Below are 18588 nucleotides of genomic sequence, written 5' to 3'. Positions count from 1 at the left end.
GGGGGCGAATCCGGGCTCCGCCTCTCCCGGGTTCTTGGGCGGGGCGGCCAGGGGGCTCCCATTGACGTCACGGCAGGGCGTCTCCCGCGTCTCCTGGCAACCGTCCGGGGCCGGAAGTGCGCGCCACGAGCATGCGCGGGCGGAGGCACCTGGGCAGGTTAAGGCGGAGAGGAAGCGGCTGCCGGGCCCGCCTGGGACGCCCCGCCGCCGCCGCCGCCGCCATGGTAAGGAGGGAGGGCGGGGGCATCGGGCGCCGCCCGGCGGGCAGGAGCAGCTCGAGGAGGCCCGCGTGGCTCCCGCGTCGGCGGGCGCGGCTCTCCGGGCCCTGCGGGCGGGCGGGCGGGCGGGCCAGAGCAAGGCCGAAAGAGCGGGGCCTCTGGCGGCCATGATCCCCGGGCCTCCCCGCCCCACCCCCCGCCCCCGGGATCCGCGCCTGGGGTTGGAGCAAGGGACCGCCGAGGCCCTCAGTGGGGGCTTTTGGGGGGCGGCGGCGCTTTTGTCTCCTTTCGCGGCCGTCAGGCTCAGTTCCTCCGCGCTCCCCTCCCCCACGGAGCCTCCCCCGCTGCCCGGCCTCTCTGGGCTCGCGAGGGGGAGCAGAGGGGGTTAGGGTTAGGCTCCCCGGGCCCCCCATGCGCTCCCCCCCCCGGGGCTCTCATAACGCCCTCCTTGTGCGCTTCCCGCCCCCCCCGCCCTCCCCCTCCCCCTCCCCCCCCCCCCCCCCCGCGGACGGGCGACCTTGGAGCCGGGGTGTCCCCTGCGCTGCCCAGGAGGGTTTGGGGGCGCTGACCCCCTGTGTGCCCTGCAGATGCGCTTCATGCTGCTCTTCAGCCGGCAAGGGAAGCTGCGCCTCCAGAAGTGGTACCTGGCCACCTCTGACAAGGACAAGAAGAAGGTGGTCCGGGAGCTGATGCAGGTGGTGCTGGCCCGCAAGCCCAAGATGTGCAGCTTCCTGGAATGGCGGGACCTGAAGGTGGTCTACAAAAGGTGATTCCTTTCCAGGAGGAGGAGGGGCCGGCTGGCCTGCGAGGCATCCTCCTCCTCAGGCCCTTCTCTCTGCATCCTCTCTGCAAAGGGGGACCCTTTGCCGTTTGTGGGGCCTTCTGGGAGATGGTGCGAGAGGGCCTCTCCTTTGCTGCCTCTGCACACCTGGCTTCCTTTCTGCATCTCTTGGGGGTGGGGGTGGGGGTTAGAGGAACAACTGGTGGAGCCCAGAAGGTGGTCTGCTCCTCCAAGGCCTTGCCTGGGCTTTGAGCCAGAAACAGCCTGGTTATTTGGGGAACGGGGCGTCCCCCAGGAAGGCCTTGCTTCCTCCCAGGTGAGAAGAGCCTTGGCCAGAAGGAGCCAAGGGACCTCTACTACAGCCACATTCTGTGCTTTCTTGCTCCTTCCCTTCCCTGCTGGGGGACAGCAGAGGGCCTAGCCCTACCCACTCCTCTCTCGTTGGGGGTCTCGAGGCAGCAAGCGCTCTGTTCTGTTGGCTTGTGCCTCCCATGTCCTCCCACAGACGGCTGGGCTGAACGGGTAAGGTGGCTGCCCTTCCCCAGTCAAGTCTCTCTCTGGTCTTTAAATGCTGCTCTGGACAGACCAGCTTCTTTGCTGAGGAGAGGGTTGCTCCACCCGTTGGAGTGGGTTACATCCCAAAGACGGTAACGGATCTCGAGAGGAACGGGCCGTTGAAGGGCTCTGACTAATAAGAATGCAGGGCTTTCTTGGTGGTCCTCTATTCCCTTCTCTTCCTCCCCCCTCCTGAATGCTGTTTGATACTTCAACAGGAGAGGGAATGCTGTGGGGCAAGGGAGAAACTCACGGCCCCTCCTTCCTCTCTCTGGCCCAGGTATGCCAGCTTGTACTTCTGCTGTGCCATCGAGGGGCAGGACAATGAACTGATCACCCTGGAACTCATCCATCGATACGTGGAGCTGCTAGACAAATATTTTGGCAGTGTGAGTCAAAGGGAGTTGCTGCTTTCCTTTCTTGTGCTGATCTGGCCACTTGCTCTCACCCCCCTTGTGCTCCAGGGTTCCTGCCCCACACCTTCATGACCTCTGGAACTGTGGCTGTTGCTAGGCCTGCTAATGACAGGCTGAGTTTCCTCCAAGCCAGGAATCAGGCTGGCAGCTGGGCGGGGCACTTCTGTTTCCCCACAGATCATGAGCAAAGCCTTCCCTGCCTTCTGCCCCTCCTCCCCAGGTGTGTGAACTGGACATCATTTTCAACTTCGAAAAAGCCTACTTCATCCTGGACGAGTTCCTGATGGGGGGGGAGGTGCAGGACACCTCCAAGAAGAGCGTCTTGAAAGCCATTGAACAGGCAGACCTCTTGCAGGAGGTAGGGGCTGCGTGGAGGGGGGGGGAGGCAGACTGCTCTGCTGCACCGACTGCCAATGGCTGCAGGAGGAGGAGAATGAGGAGAAAGAGCAGTCCCCACCCCCAGCTCCTTGGCTGCTGCATGCCATGAGTCACCACAGGCAGGCAGGCTCTGTTCTCTCGCTCCCACCATCGCAGTGGGTGTGGGTGACTCGACTGCTGTGAACAGTGGGGAGGAGAGCAGCCATGGCCCCCAGGCTCCTCTGAGACCGTGGGGTGCCTGGCTTCTGGCACCTGGAATGGCTGCCTTGCTGGCAGAAATTTCACTAGCTGGCCGAGCGTGTGCAGAGTGCCCTCTCAGAGCTGTCTTTGGGGAAGAGGGCTTTGTCTGCAGCGTGCGGAGTTCTCTAGCTTGATGCCCCCTCTCCCTTCCATCCTGCAGGAGGACGAGTCTCCTCGGAGCGTGTTGGAGGAGATGGGGCTGGCATAGCTTGGCTCCCTTCAGAATCTCAGGCCGTCTTCCCTGCCACCCTGCCTCTCCCCCCCCCCCTCCACTGCCCCACAAGCTCTGCGGACATCGACTCGTCAGATTCTGGCAGGTGGGCAGCTGGACTCCGCAGCCCCCGACTCAGAGGCAGGATCCAGGGCAGTTTTCGTCATGGTCCCGGGTGCTGGTGGTGAAAGGCTCTTCTCGCAACCTTCTTCTTCACTCGGTTGTCCACTCCTGCCCCCTTTCACACCCGCAGCGTCCATCTGCTGCTGCTGACCGGCCTCTGACAGACCCCATGGCGCCCAACTCCTCTCCCCCCCCTCAGGGGAGCCATATTGGGAAGCTACAAGGTCACCATAGAACAGCAGCTTCCTCGAACCCGAAGGCTGCTCTCTGGATGTTTGGGGCTGTGTGTGATTCTCTGCACTCTGCCCCTGCCGGCGCGTCTCCGGCGCAAGGAATGGGAGGGGATGGTCTTCCCGGGTTTTCTGGAATAAAATGTGTCTGGAAGAGTCTGGCCTGATGGTGTTTTTATGCCTAGCAGGATCCCAGCAGTAACAGCTGACCTGAAAGATGCAGGTGCTGCACACGCTCCATTCTTGATGTGTGGGGATGGAACGTGGGGGGGCCAGTGGGGAGGCGAGGGTTAGCCAGGGCACCCCTGCTGCTGGCCCTTCCAAGTCGGGGGGGGGGAGGACTGGGGCCAAGCAAGCCCCACGGCTTGGCAGCTTGATTCCTTTTGCCAAGTGGCATCTTGCCTCGCATCAGGGCACTTGGGGAGCTGGAGGGGTGTTGCGGGCAAGGGAGATGGCAGAGCGGAAGGCTGGAGGTGCAGGGAGGGTGGTGAGGCTTCGGGCTTGGATGCCAGAGCTGCTTGGCTCCTCCAGCCCAGGAGAAGCTGCCCTTGGGCACTTTAAGCCCTTTCCTCTCCCCACAGGTGGCCCAATGTGGTTTTCATCCCTTAGTCAGCCGAGAGGCAGACCGAGAAGGGGGGAACTCTGCAGGTCCTCGCCTAGTGGCCTCCTGCTTCCAGCCATCAGGGGCGCGAGGGCTGGGTCGGCCTGAGGAGAGGACTCCCCTTCAAACAGGTCCTGCGGTCCCTCTTGCCCTCCCTCGCCTTAACGGGTGCCGTGCGGTGCTGAAAGCCACCATCTTGCCGCTTGATGTGATGGTTACTTCCCAGAGTACCTGAGAAACACACGGAGAAAACAGGCGTGGCAGTTACTACTAGAGTATTTCAGAGTTCCTTAGTGGGACATCGTCATCTCTCTCCAACTTACATGGTGCCCATACCACAACTGACTTGGCAGGATATGAAGATTAAAACCCCACATTTTAGAAAGAAAAAGGTAACTCGCCATCCTGATTACAAAAACAGACCTCTGCGGTCAGGCTAGCCTAACCTTAAGAGCCTTGATAGTACAGGGGTTTAGTGCACCCTGTAATTAACACAGCTGCCTGCAATTTCTGCTGGTTCGAATCTCTCCAAGGCTCAAGGTTGACTCAGCCTTCCATCCTTTCTAAGGTAGGTGAAATGAGGACCCAGTTTGTGGGGGCAATAAGCTGACTTTGTATAAAACATACAAAAGAATGAAGGCTATTGCTTAACGCATTGTAAGCCGCCCTGAGTCTCTGGAGAAGGGCGGCATATAAATCAAATTAAAAAAAAAAAAAAAAAACCTTAGGGAAGGCTGAAGGGCTGGAGTCGTCCAGACCTCCAGGAATGCTGCTGTGCCTCCCCCCCCCCCCCCGAAGGCAGGGCTCCTGGTGTTTCACGGAGGATCCCCCGGAACACAGCCTCTATACTAGACCAGGGGAGGGGGATACCTAGAAGCCTGTGGAAGAGCCAACCAGCGGTCCAAAAGCTGGTCTCCCAAGATTTTATTTATTTATTTATTTTATTTTATTTTATTTATATACCGCCCTTCTCCCAAAGGACTCAGGGCGGTGAACAGCCATCATAAACCAATGTACAAAATAGAATTTAAAAGCAGATTAAAGTAATTAAATCATAGGCCGAATTTAAAACACTCATTTTAAAACCAATTTTAAAACCCCATTAAAACCAGATTAAAATCATTTATCCCATCAGAGCAGCTTGCTGGAATAACAGGGTCTTCACTGCACGACGGAAGCAACAGAGGTCGGGGATCCTTCGTATGTCCGGGGGTAATTCATTCCAGAGGGCAGGGGCCCCCACAGAGAAGGCTCTCCCCCTGGGGGTCGCCAGTCTACATTGTTTGGCTGACGGCACCCTGAAGAGTCTCCCTCTGTGTGAGCGTACCGGTCAGTGGGAGGCAATTGGTGGCAGAATGCGGTCTTGTAGATAGCCAGGTCCCGGAAACCACCGGGAGCCAGTGCAGCTCGCGCAAGGGGGTTACATGGGAGCGACTCCTGAGCTGGCCAGGGGCAGCTGAACCGGCCTCTTGGCTGCCAACCTTCCTCCAGCCATTTTGAGGGGGGCTGCTTGGCAGCTGCTGAGGCTGAGCCCGTGAGCGGTCACATGGCCATCTCTCTGCCCATCCCTCTTTCATGGCCCTCCCAGTAAGGCCCCTCCTGAGGTTCCCTCCCACTGGTCCAAGTCCCTATGCTAGGGTCTCTCTCCCCACTGAGCCCCTCACCAGGTTGCTTTCTTCCTGGCAGAGCTGCCTCCACTCCCGAGTGAGATCCTGGGCAGCAGGGCAAACTGGAAGCCCCTTCCCAGGACAGCTGCTGGCCTCTCTTGCCTCTCGATGTGGCAAGCGAGGCTTCGTGGCTGGTGCCGCTTCCAGGAACCGCTGTGGAGAGCAGTGGAGGACTTTCTCTGGAAAGTGTCCTGGGCCCCAAGGCCAGCTTCTCCGCCCTGCTTGGATTTGAGGGGCTGTTGGCCAGGTGAGAGTGGGCTGACACTTGCCACTCTGCACATGCTCAGAAGCTACTTTGGGAAACTACTACGTTGCAGCACTTCCCTGAGCTAGTTCTGGTGAGGATTTGAAGTTTTCCGGATCCTGTATTGGAGGCAGAGGCCCATCTGGCCTATAGCCCACCAATTTGCAAATAATGAGAGTAACTCATAATAAAATAGTTGCTTTTATTTCTTAGCAAAACTAGTAATTCGACATGCTATTTACAACAGGGCAAATGTGTTTTATTTCAAGTACAACAAAATGGACCAGACATCAAAACAACTTCTTCTGCTTGTTTGTACAGGACTAGACATCACAAATTGAAGAAACTTGCACACTCTAAGACTGATGTCAGTGGAAAATTCTTACACGCGTGCAAAGCGCCACCTTCGCCACAGCCTCGTCAGCCTCCAGTGCTCACCCAGGTAGATCCCTCCGGCAGGCAGCTTTGGATGGTCATGAATGTTCACAAGCAGGTCTACTGAAACATGCTGAAGCCCAACCTCCCCACCCCTTGGAGGGTCCCTTGGCTCTGGGTGCAACATACCAGCGTGGTGCTCGCGTGACTCCTCCGTGTCAACCACCTGCCCGGGAGCCGGTGACGACAGCCTGGCCTCTCTGTCCCAGATTGCCAGGGGGCGTCCCTGTGAGCAACTGGGCCAGGTGGCAGCCAAAAGGAAAACGGATCACCCGCCCCTCCCCCCGCCCCCGATCTGCCATCCCAGTTATGGCACAGGCTCTTTTCCATCACCACGATGGGAGGCAGATCCCCTCTAATAAGTGGCCGGCCTGATTCAAGGGCAGAATTGGAGGCGCAATCTCCAAGGAAGCCTCGTCTTGGGCCGCTAATCCACAGAAGGTAATGACATGCAGACCGAATCAGCAGATGCCACGGAGGCCATCTTTACCCAGCCTTATTTCCTGCCCCTCAACCAGTTTGGAAAAAATTGAGTTTCCTTTCTCTTCTAACTGGGAAAAAAGCCGATGTGCATTAGGAGAGAAAGCATAAACCACCCCAAGGACTTGGGTTAGCAGGCTTGGGCTGTGCTCCTAAGGCACACTCTCGTCACCTGGGAGTGTTTGAGTCCCCAGGGAGAAGGGCGGTATACAAATTCAAAATAAAATAAAAATTAAAAAAAGGGCCCCAGCTAGCTCTTTCTAGTTTTTGGGTTGTTTTGAACGTCCCTGTAGCCAATATGGAAAGTCTGCAGCATGAGACTGGCGGGAATTTGCTTCTCCTCACTGATTAGGCTGTGACAAAAAGCAGATTAGAGAAACCAGTTTGGTGTATGGTTAAGGCATCAGGCTAGATACCAGGAGATGGTGAATTCTAGTCCTGCCTTAGGCACAAGACTGCTTGGGTGACCTTGGGCCAGTCACTTTCTTGCAGCCCTAGGAAGGAGGAAATGGCAATCCACTCCTAAAAAATCTTGCCAAGAAAACTGCAGACTGACTCTGAGAATTGGACATTGGACTCTGAATGGAAAGAAAGGGAGGAGGAGGAAGCAGATACTGAGTTCTTGGGTGGCAAGTTGTTCCATCAGAACCCCTGCACCCCAAGTCCAATAATTATATTTTGGGGAAGCCTGTGGACCAGAATTTGACCTAACTGGCTGCTCTCTCCTTGTCTCTTGAAGACGGAATAGAACCCCGTCCCTCAAAGTTACCGTCTAGAGCTAACTGGAGTTGACCAATGCTTCATTCCACAGTTCAGGATCAGCTCCAAGCCACCCTGGACTATCTTGTAGTTCAGACTGGCTTGTTTTCCAGGGGGGTGGGTGAGGGGGTGGGAGGCAAAGGAGTCTGACTTGAGACAGGGGAGGGCAAGTGAATAGGGATTATTTAGGAGGTGGGTCTTTGTTGCCACACCCAACTCTCCCCTAATTCTTTTCTGCAACTTCTTTCTGCAAATGCTATGAAATGTGGGCTTCTCGGAGTTCTGCCAAACAGGGTGGGAGCGGTAACCAAGAGCTTCCAAGGAGTCACGATGCAACCGGCATTTTCACCTGAAGTGCTACCCTGGGAAGAAAGCGCTTGTGGCTTGTCCTGTTCTGCTCTTGTGAAGGTCTCTTGCTGCAGTTCCTTCGGGGGTCTTAAAAGGTCTGTGGGAATGGGGTCCCAAGTTGCTCAGAGAGGCTCCTTTAGACTGGATGTCGGGAAAAGGAAATTCCCCTTTTCCCCAGTGGAGGGCGGCTGTCTGAAATCAGATGAAAAGGGAGGGCGGCTGGCTGCCCCCAGGCACCGAATCTTGGGACCTTTCACCAGGTGGGGAGATTTGGTTCTCCTGAATCATGCAAGAACCCAGATTTATGTCAGAAACACTGAGTGGCCAAGTTTCTTTGGGTGGGGAAAGGGTGGGAGGAGAAGCGGCTGCCGCCACCTTCACTAGAAAACTTTGGGGTGCTTCATCAGCAGGTTCTCCAGGTAGTTCTCCAGGTCCTCATCGTGGGCTTGGATGTCAAAATAGCCATCCCGTGGCACCATGGGGCCCGGCAGGGGGTGGTAGTGGTGGTAGACTGGAGTTTGGAAAGTCCGGGGGTCGATGTGGTTGGAGAGCTTGGTGCTTCTGTCCTTGGCCTGGTACCGCTTGGGGACGGGGAATTCATTCCCTTTCAAGACTTCGTTCCAGGCAGCCTCCTCCTGCTTGGGGAGGTGGTGGTATGGCTGAAAGGCTATGGGGTGGGAGGCCTTGGGGATGGGGCGGGCCTCTTGGCGGGCACTGGGGTGAGAAGGGGCCTTCTTGGGTTTGAGGTGGGATGGAGCCACAAACAACTTGCCCTTGCTGCTGGGCTCAGGCTCCTTCTTTTTCTCCACGTGGTTAATTATATCAATGACATCATCAGCAGGCAAGTGCAGCTTGCTGGACAGCTCAATCAGACGGTCAATGGTGTTTGGGTCGATCTCCTCCTCCTCCTCCTCCTCCACCTCCTCCGGGGTCTCGTTGGACCGCTTGTCTTCAGCCACGTTGTCTTCCCCATCTCCAAAGAGGAGGGAGGCCACCTTGCTTCCTTCTTCTTTGGACTCCTCCTGGGCAGCGGCCCCTCGCTGCCCTTCGTCGCCATCGTCTTCTTCGCCATCCTTCAGCAAGTACTGAAGGAGCAGGTCAGAGGCCATGTCTGCCAGACGCTCTTCCTCGGCGGCAGCCCGGCGGGCCTCCTCTGCCTGCCTCCGGCTCTCGGCCAGCTCCTCATAGCGGCGCTGCAAGAGCTGGTGCTCCAGATGCTGCTGCTGCCTCAGCTTCCGGGCTCCGGTCCAGGACTCCTGGGCGGGGGGTGCCTTGCGCTTAATGTTGAACTTGAGTTGCTGGTACTCTTCCAGTTCCTTGAGCATGTCATCGGGGTGGGGTCCTTGGGGAGACTCAGTAGGGGGCATTTGATGCCTGTAGGAAGGTTCCTCTCGCTTGTCGGTGGGGCTGTAGTGTTGCAGCTCCTTCAACATGGACTTCAGGTTCTCCATCTCCGGCTGGTCAAAGATCCTTTCCTCGGCCTCCTTCCCTTGTGGTGGTTGGTCTCTGTCCTTGTTGGATGGCCAACCTGGCAGGCTCTCTGGCTGTACATCAGAGCTCCTGGCCTCACTCTGGACTCGTTCCTCATTGGCACCGGGCTTGGGGCTTAGGGATGTCTCCTTGGAGTCCTGGGGTGCAATCTGAAGTGCTTGCAGGAGGACGGCAGCAAGGGCCTTGGGATCCATGTCTTGGAAGAGTTCCTCTCTGATGCCCTTCTGCTTCCCAACGTCTGGGCCCATCTCTGCCCACTCTTTGTTGGACTCTTCTGGAGCTTCACCCAACTGGCCCTCTAACCCATGAGGAAGGGGAGCAGCCAGCTCGTGATGGCACTGCACCAAGAGGCAGAGAAGAAGGATCCATGTCCCTCTGTGGAGACGCTGGGGCCAAAGCATTCTGATGCACCACTGGATGATCTGTGGGGGGAGGGGGGAGAGACAGACAAGGGGGCAAGGTCAGAGCTCGAGTGTCCCAGGAGCACTAAAAACACGTATGGCCTCCAGAGCTGTTGACAGAAAGAGCTGGCTGGGCTCTCTACTCCTGTCAGAGGTGAGATGAAATTGCCCCCCTCCCATTAGCTGTTTGGTATGGTTGGCTGGAGAAATTTTTGCCAGCTGTACAATTAAGGTGGGATGCCATCTGCACGGCACATGGGTCACAAAGTGACTAAGGGTGGGTGGATCCACTCCCTGCAGATGGGCATGCTGACCAGCACACTCTCTGGGCCCCTTTTGTCCGAAGGCGCACTGGCAAGTGTGCACCGGTGGGCACACTGGCAAGGGCTGCCCATGGCATGGCTGGGGCAGGTGGTCTCTGAGTGGATCCTCAAGAACGATCCTAGAACAGCTGCAGCTGGAGAGAGCCAGTCTTCACCTTCCCTGCGCCATGGAGGGGCATTGCTCCAAGGAAGATGGTACCTCCCCCACCCACCGCGAGTCTGCACTCGCACCTCCTGCCTTCTTCTCCACAGAGCATGTTGGCAGGGGGGGGGGAACTCCTCATTTGAAATGAATTACTGTTCTTGTTGCTTCTTGCCAACCCGTCCCAGTCACTCACCCGGCCCAATCCTCTGGGAGTGGACTTGCCTCCCCCACATAGAACGAAATCCTCTTTTCTAGAATGGGCTTCTCCTGTGCCTCACCTGGTTCCGGTGTGTGTGTGTGTGTGATGGACTCGACATGTGATGCTTCTGTCTCTGCCCCTTTCCGTGATTTTGGAAGGAGCAGCTCCTGCTTCCCTTGGCCCAATTATCACCACCCTAGCCATCCAGCCACCCCCCACCCAGTTACTGGTGCAGATGGTCCTCTGGAGGGGGGGAAAGGATCAGCCTCCCCTCAGCAGAGCAGCAGCAGACCGCTCTGCAGTCACCCACCCACCCACCCACCGCCCCTGCTGGCAGGGAGTGCTGGGGAAGCGCAGCCTCCATTCCCTCCCCTTCAGATCCCTTCTGAGGTCCTGCTTCCTTTTGCCCGTCCGCCTCTAGGATCGACTTCGGCCTTTCGACCTCTCAGCCGCGCCCCAGATTCTTTCATGCCGATCGGATTCAGCCTCACCGAGATCTTTTTTGAACAGCCTTGGCGATTTCCGCAGTGTTTACACCAAGCGACGCCTCCCCATTCTCCTTGGAGACCCTCTGGGAGGCGACCCCTTTGCTTCGCCACTCCTCCTTCCTGCTTTTCACAAAACAACAAGGAGCCAGATCTTCCATGGGGTCCGCCTTCCCCCTTCTCCTGTGAGCCCGAGTCAGCCAGGTTTATACATTTGTATCCCTCCCGCTTGAATTCCGGAGTGACGCAAGTTTTTCCCTTGCCCCGGCCGTGTCCACCTCCTGAAGGCTCGGCGATCTGGCTTCGTCGCCAGCAGTCCGGGCTCTCCCACCCAAGGCTCCCCTTCGACGGGGAGCCCTCGCCGACCGGCTTTCTCCTGACACCAGATCGCGTGGCTCGCTCGCCTCTCGTTCCCAGCAAATTCCCCCACCCGTGGATGGGCGAGGTCGGGGGGGGGGAGGCGGTTGTCGTCCTCCCCCTCTTCTTGGGAGAGGGTACTCCCGCCCACCCACCAGCGCTCACCGACGTTTCTCTGTGGTCCGGGAGGGAGGAGCGCGTTAACGGCTCGGGTGTAGCTGCGCCGCCGGGGACTCCACCCTTTCACCGGTCCGCCCGTTCGCCGCCGCCGCCGCCGCCGCCGCTTGTCTTTCTCGGGCGTCGCTCTCTGCCGGATAGCCTTTCAGCACCTTGAACAGCGGCGGGGCTGGGCTGCTGCTTTTGTACTTCCAGCCCAGCCCACGTGGGGGGCTGTATTGACGTCAATGTTCATTCATAAAATTCGAGCAGGATTGGAGAGGAGTTCCGCGCCTGCGCGAAATGGAAATAAGCCTTTCGAGTGAACGGGTGAATGGCTGCCTGTGGCTGAATGAATGAGAGCGGAGTGGATGAATGAAGAACTGGAACGGGAGCAGCAGAGAAGGAGAAAGCCGCGGGAGAGGCGAGGCGTGGATTTGGTGAATGAATGAGACACTCGGAGGAAAGGGTGGGAGGGGCACAGACCCGGGGAGGCCCGAGGAATCTCTTTCCAGATCTTTACAGGGGCTTCCCCATTGCCCGAGCCAAGAAACGGAGCCGTGGTTTCTTTCCGAATCGCGTCGGCGGTTTGAAGACTGCCTTCTCAGAAAGCTGACGGCGGCCCGGGGGGAATCATCGGCGGTCATGCGCGGGCGGGGCGGAACTGGGGGCACGCGCGCTGAGATACCTCTGCGTGCACTCCGTGTTCCGCGTGCCTAGCGCGGTATCGGGTGGCCACCGGAGCGCGCAGGGGATAATATCGGCGCGGTGGGTCTTTAATCTCGGCGCAGCAGTCCTCGGTGCGCCTTTTGCCAGCGCCCGAGCAGAGCCTTCTGCCTTGCCTTGACGCGCCTACCTGCCGCCGCAGAACCCTCCGGCTCACCCGTGCTTACCTTCAGCTCCGTGTCTCGCTCGCTTCACTTCTTCCTGCCCGTTCTCTCTGCCCTGCCCTCTCAGGCGTGACTCCTTTTGGATCCGTACAGGGAGGCCTTTGCGAGGTTTCAGGAGAGGGTGAGTCACCTCCCCTCCCCCTGCAGTCCTGCCGGCTCTCCCCTCCCTCTTGCGTGTCCTTGGGGGTGAAGAAAGCTGCGCTTCTTTCTGCATTTGAACTACGGTGGAGGGGTTAGCAAATCCCAGACTGTGCTCAAAGCAAACACCCGGCCGGGCTCTTTCCCGCTTCTCCCCCTCAGTTATCAGTATAGGGTGTGCTTGCGGGAGTGGGGGGGAGCCACGATGGGTTGTGTTCCTTTCTCATGGATCTGGCATGTTCCACTTGGAGCAACGTCAGCTCCTGCCAGCTATCTGTGGATATGCCAGGAGCTTCCGTGACTGAGGCTGGACATGGAATACAAAAGGCTTATTGGATGCACCTTTCGAGGGAGGAAGGCTCTCTCTGCAGCACTGGAGGTGAAGGAATCCTCCAAAGAGCCATGGTCTTCTATGGTCTGAAAAGGAAACGCCATATGGCCAGTTGGGATTAGGAAACCAGTGTTTCCAACCACCGGCAGATACAACCCTCTTCTACAGGAAAAGTCCCGCTCATCTAGCCCAATCTTCCCAGCTGGGTGCCCTGCAGCCAGAGGACAAGCCGGCTGAAGGTTATGGGGACAGAAGCCCTTCCCAGCTGGAGGACGGCTTTGAACCTCATGCCTTTAGAAAGTCCAGGAGAGAAATTCAATCACGACTCTCCCCCTTCCTTTGGCCACACAGCACTGTATATTTCCAGCCAACAAGTCCAGGCTTCAAGGAGACCCCAACCTTTAAGAGGAATTCTGACCAACTGTAACAGCTTCGAGGAGGAGGAGGAGGAGGAGGAGGAGGAGGAGGATGGTGGTGGTGGTTTCAGGGGGCTAGAAACAAGATCTTGGGAAGGAAGATGGAAGGAATGGAAAAGTTTTAGCCTTGAGGAAAAATGACTAAGGGGAGATATGATAACAGGCTTCAAGCACTGAAAGAATGTCACCTAGAGAAAAAAGAAGACTAATTCTGATAACTCCAGAATGCAGAACAGAGCCACGATGTAAGTGACAGGAAGGTGGATCCACTGAACCGTAGAGAAAACATCCCAACAGAAAGGGCAAATTGATAGTGGCCACAAAGAAGGAGAGGGGCTGAAAAGGAGGCTTTCAGTTAAAGAGCCCGTTCCGGCTCTCCGATGCCCCACAGTGCTGCTTTCCTTTGTCCCTCTCTCCCTATGGCAGGGAGGGATCCCTGGAGCATCAGCAGAAAACATCCCAGGATTCTGCTGCAAGAACTTCTGAACGGTTTCTGCTGGGCGATCCTGAACTTGCACACACTTCAGGGCCCACCAGAGGACTCTTCCCTACCTCAACTCTGCCACTCTTCTTTTGCTACATCTGGATGTCAAAAGAGCATCCAGCAGCAAGAAAAAGTTCCCAGCCAAGAAGGAACACCAACAGGAAGGTCGTGCTACTTGTGGGAAGCGAAGGAAGCAGGCAGGGGGGCCAAAACCTTCAAGCCACTGAAGGAGTCCTGAGATCTAAGGCAAGCATGGCTCCTCCCTCAAGGCAGCTATTTTGGCCAACTCGGTCTTTCGTGTGTCCGGCCACACCCTCCATGGTGGGTGGGGGCAGTAATCCTCCCTCTTCTTCCTCACCCACCCCTCTCTGCCAGCAGTCAGTATGCATGGGAGATGCAGACTAAAAGGATGGGGGACCTGCTTCAGCTCGGTGCCTCAGTCCCCTGTAAGTGCCACACAGGGAAAAAAATTCCTCCTGGTGGCCATTTCCCCATCCTTCCCCAAGTGAATGAGCTGCTCCCTCCCGGGGCTGATGCCGGATTTCCGGCCTGTCAGAGTTTAGATTGATGCCTGGAGAGTGAGTCACTCCTGCAGCAGAAGGCACCGATTGTGTGAATGAATCAAAAGGGCTGGACTCCTGCCTGGCATAAACCAGGAGCTTTTCTGTTGCACTCGAGAAGCCCACCAACCCCAGTGTGGAGTGGGACCCCAGCCCTGACTAAGAAAGGAGTGTGGGAGAAGGCTGGGAATTCACTGGGGTGGGCAGATGTGGGTGGGTGGGTGGGTGGGTGGTGGACATGATTGGCAGTCCTTGATGACTTGTGGCTTTCTGCTCACCATATTGCCTAATGGCCCTCGATCACCACCATGGATATGGGGAGACAATCAGGAAGGCCTCGGCATTGCTGGTCACGGTGGACCTGCAGCTTCAAACAGAACATTTTCCCAGGTGTGGAACAAGAGTGGCCTTCCCCCCCCCCAGTCTTAAGCAGGGTGGGGTGGGATTGTGTAGCAACTGCATGAAGCTGTGTGCAATTCTCTCCCCGCCCCACCGCCCCCCCCACCGCCCCCCCCCATTCCCTTCCTCTTTTAAAACAGGCCCAAGAAAGAGACTGGGCAGCCGAGCATTGCCCAGGACTTGCCACTTCCATTAGACATGGGCCCCATTCCCTCTGCTGCTGCAGCCAGAACTGCCTTCTGGCTCTTGGCATCACTCCTGCTTCCAAAGCCAACCTGCCAGCTTGAAGGCCTCCTTTCCCTCCTGTGCCAAAGACCCCTTCCCTGCTCCCTGCTTTCATCTGCCCCCCCCTGTACTTTTCACATCCATTTGTCCCCCTTCCTTCCACCTATCTTCCTCCATGCCCATCTGGCTTTGGGGTTGGGTATGCTCCACTTACTGGGCCTGGCTGGGGTGTGGTCTACAAGACCAGCTGAGAAGGGGTCCAGCTTCATTTCCAACCAGTAACTCTCAATAAATAGGGCTGAGAAGGATTTGTGGAGGGCTTCTTTCAACCATCCCCATAGGCTAAATGGGGCTGCCTGAGGGGGCCTTTGCATTGGGTGTCCCTGAAGGAAGACAGGAGCCTGGGATTGGGATAAGATATGGCCCATCCCCAGCATCTGTCAGAACCTGAACAGAGCAGGATTTGGCCTGTGGGGCTTTCTGGGCCCTTCTGAAGTTATCATCCTGTGAGACCTGCATCCATGTGGACCAGGCTCCTGACCCACAGCAGTTCTTGTGCCCCAAATCCTGGAGCTGCTGGGAGCTGGCAAGGAAGGGCTACAGTTACTTGGCCCCTCCAGATTCCTGGCCCATCTCCCCATCTCTGGCTAAGGGAAGTAATCTAATGTCCCTGGAGGACATCTGGAGGCCTCTGACTAATGACATCCTTGATATGAGCATTCCTAATTGTTGAAGGAGTAGGCAGAAATTTGTGCTGATAGCCCCCTGTCCTTCAGCAGCTGGAGCCTTACTGGGCTTGCCTGTTTCAAGAGGGCTGATGCTCGCCCCACCCCCCACTTCCAGCCTGGGCACCAGATGACTGTTGCTGCTGGTGGGCCTGAGCAGTGCTACTGTACGGGGGAGGTGTGACTCACAAGGAGACTGTGGAGGAGCCAAGCAACTGGGGAGATGACAAAGTAGCAATCAGTCTTTCTTCTTAGGAGTGGCGGTGTAGGGGGGGGGGAGCAGGGAAGCCAGGGCAGATGTCCAAGCTCAGGCTGGCTGCAACCATAAGTTTTCTTCCTGGGGGAAAGCAGGCAGGAGAACCAATGCTCTGGTCTCCAGAGGCTGCCTTTCTGGGTATGCCTACTTGTAGGTGTAAGCAGGGGATTGGCCTCTTCTTCCAGGTTATCTCAGGGCCAGGGGTAGCATGTCACAAGGCAGCCTGCGGGGGTTGATGAACGGCCACTAAAGGGCGAGGGAAGGCCCTTTAATAAAGTGAAGGGAATTGAGAACCACTGGAAATAAAGGAGAGGGAGGTGCGACTTGATCCTGAGGTCACCCTGTTAGCTGTAGGCTTCTGTAAAATGGGCTTTCTCTGCAGTGGTCCCTGCTCTGTGGAACATCCTCCCTTTGGAGATTAAAAATGGGGGAGGGTTTCCTGCCTGAGCAGGGGGCTGGACTAGAAGACCTCCAAGGTCCCTTCCAACTCGGTTTTCTGCCCCAACCCTGTGAGCCTTTCATAAGGCCCTAAAGACCTGGCTGTGTTCCTGAGCCTGCCCTGCTGGATGTGTCAAAGGCCCAGTTTCCTTTATTTCTAACTGGCCAAGTACATTGGCTGCTTAGTTATCATTTTGGGGGGTGTTTCCATTGTTTTTTTTATTGTTTTAAAATGTTTTAGTGTTTTAATTGTAATATATTTCTTAAATTATCAGCTGCCCAGAGTCACTGATTGAGATGGGTGGCTATAGAAATTGAATAAATAAACAAAGACCCCAGCTGGGCTCCAGGACTCCTCAGGCCTTCATGTGCCTGGCACTTATTCAGCCAGTAGGTTTCTGCCCTGCTTTAAATCACCAACAAGAGTGCAGAAGAAGTGGGAGAGGCAGTGGAGGAGAGCCCCTGGCCCAACATCCGCCCCTAGCAAAAGACCCCTCACCCTGTTTGTGCCTGCTTGCTGCTCTCAGCCGTCTTGACTGACAGGATGGTGAGACTGGAAGAGGGGGGGATGTGTGGGAAGGTGGCCACAGGTGTCCTGGTGATTTTGGCAACTGTGGAGAGAGTGCTCCCTCAGGGCTCTATCTCACGCACAACTCACAGCCAGGCCTGCTAGCAGTTCAACACCCCTCCACCCTGGTATCTGATGTTGCCAGCACTCTCCCTGCCAAGCTCAGGATCTCACAACGGGGCCACGGGGCCAATTTGCCTGTCAGAGGAGGAGCTAGTGCATGCTCAGAGTGGGGTGCCTTACAACATAGAGAATAATATTGCCGGTGAGGCGCTGGATCTCATCAAGAGCTTCCCAGTCCTAAAATGGCTCTTGTGTTTTCAAGGGGTAGCAAAGTCTCCTGGGCGCCCATAGCCGTTTTAATACCCATCCTTGGTTAAACGGTTCTTCTGCTTTCTGCGCGAAAAGAACGGTCGGGGACTGATTCGGACCCAGTGCCCAGCTGACAGGAACCACCACCCCACTCCTTCCCTTAGCGCGGTGACGCTCTCTCTGGGGTCATTCCCGGGGTTCGGGAACTTCCAGAAACCTGCAATCTGTGCCTGCAGAAGGGCGCCCGGCTTGGCGGCTGGAACACGCAGCCGCTCCTCCTTTCAGCACCTCGGAGAGCTCCCATCCCTCCGGCCAAGGAAGGCCCGGCTTTGCTCTTCGCCGGCGGGCAGAGCCCTCAAGAGCCGGGGTCGGAGAGCGCTTTCCCCTGCCCTGGCCTTTTCTTGGGGAGCCACCCGCCTCCCTTAGCTTCTGCGAAGCGGTTTCGCGTTTGTTCATGGCTCCAATATTCCAAGGAGCCACAACCGCCAGCCTCGGGAAACGGTGCAACCCAAAGAGAGCCGTAGGGAATTCCTCTAGGCAAGGAGGGGGCCAGGTTTCCGTCGGCTTCGTGGAAATAGCCGCTCATTTTCTCTGCCATCGCCTGGAAGCCTTGCTCTGCTCTTCCCCGGGCTCTTCGCTGCCTTTCCATTTAACGCTAACTAAGCCGCTCCTACCTATGTAGCTTCCCAGGGTCGGCCAAGAGAGGCCAAGTGCTGCGAAGCCGAAAATATTAGAGAGGAAAGAAAGCGGCGAGCAGGTAATAGTGGTATATAAAGGTGACATTTAGACCGGATGAAGTGAGAGGGAAAAGTTGGCTCAAACCCGCCCCACCCCCCATTGCACCAGGCAGCTCTTGTTTTCCTCCTCTAGGAAGCGGTGAATCATAAACCCCCACCCCGCCTTGTGCGCCTCAGCTGTTATCCGCCGCCTGTCCTCCCGCCACTCGGGGCGGGAGGGGGAAACAAAACCCACTGCAAGGGGGGCGAGCGGCTCCAATCCCAAGAGCAAGTATGGGGCGCCCTCCCCCCGCAACGCGTTTCCAGCTCACTGCAGGTACTGGGTGGGGGCGGCGGCTGGAAGAGGAAACGGGATGAGTCACGGATAATGAAGGTTCGTAAAGGAGAAGATGTTTTTCCGGTACAGTCTTGGGCGCCTGCCCCCTTGGAGAGCGCGCGCCAGGAGGGGAGTCGTCTCTGAGAAGCGGGCAAAGAGGATCCAAAGTTTCGAAGAGCGCTCAAAAGGGCGAAGCAGGTGCCAAAGTGACGCCTTCGCTTCTCCACTCCTCCGCTGCCTTGGAAGATCATGATCCTCCCCGTAAGGGCAGCCCACCCCCCCCACCCCCGTCCGTCAGTCCTGAGCCCAGAAATGAACGGAAATGTCGCCTCTGCCAGAAAGGACGCGCTGGGGCTTGGAGGGAGGTGGGGGGACAGTGAAGGAGGGCCGCCTCTCTGCTTTTTGCTCTGGAGGTCACAGGGCGGGTCTGGCCCTTTTCCGCCCCACCCATCCCGGTGTGTGGCTGCGTTGGAGCTGGTGGCCGCCCCCTCTCCGCCGCCGGTCATCGCATCCGTGGTCGCCTCCTCCTCCCCCTCCTCCTCCCGGATCC

At 57.2% G+C, this 18588-nt stretch overlaps 2 protein-coding genes across 2 annotated transcripts; one reads left to right on the top strand and one right to left on the bottom strand.

Annotated features, from left to right (window-relative positions):
- The first annotated feature begins 28 nt into the window (after positions 1-28).
- AP1S1 (adaptor related protein complex 1 subunit sigma 1) lies at positions 29-3308 on the top strand. The gene is made up of 5 exons (XM_034430809.3): positions 29-224; positions 806-984; positions 1835-1943; positions 2191-2328; positions 2749-3308. The coding sequence occupies exons 1-5, from the start codon at positions 132-134 to the stop codon at positions 2794-2796; spliced, it is 567 nt and encodes a 188-aa protein (XP_034286700.2). The 5' UTR covers positions 29-131; the 3' UTR covers positions 2797-3308.
- Positions 3309-5849: 2541 nt separating this feature from the next.
- Positions 5850-11231, bottom strand: VGF (VGF nerve growth factor inducible). The gene is made up of 2 exons (XM_034430807.3): positions 10737-11231; positions 5850-9599 (listed from the first exon to the last, which is right to left on the bottom strand). Exon 2 carries the CDS (start codon positions 9576-9578, stop codon positions 8067-8069), a length of 1512 nt encoding a protein of 503 aa, XP_034286698.1. The 5' UTR covers positions 9579-9599; positions 10737-11231; the 3' UTR covers positions 5850-8066.
- Positions 11232-18588: the final 7357 nt, after the last annotated feature.

The sequence above is a fragment of the Pantherophis guttatus genome, chromosome 4 (assembly GCF_059756535.1).
Source record: "Pantherophis guttatus breed Tessera chromosome 4, ASM5975653v1, whole genome shotgun sequence".
NCBI lineage: Eukaryota > Metazoa > Chordata > Lepidosauria > Squamata > Colubridae > Pantherophis > Pantherophis guttatus.
This window is presented reverse-complemented; position numbering and strand designations above follow the sequence as displayed.

Bases quoted from the DNA above. Each gene is read 5' to 3' on its own strand.
- AP1S1 (XM_034430809.3), top strand. From the start codon at position 132: ATGCGCGGGCGGAGGCACCTGGGCAGGTTAAGGCGGAGAGGAAGCGGC. The intron at 225-805 runs GTAAGGAGGGAG...TGTGCCCTGCAG, and splicing joins CCGCCGCCGCCGCCGCCATG to ATGCGCTTCATGCTGCTCTT. The intron at 985-1,834 runs GTGATTCCTTTC...TCTCTGGCCCAG, and splicing joins CTGAAGGTGGTCTACAAAAG to GTATGCCAGCTTGTACTTCT.
- VGF (XM_034430807.3), bottom strand. From the start codon at position 9,578: ATGCTTTGGCCCCAGCGTCTCCACAGAGGGACATGGATCCTTCTTCTC.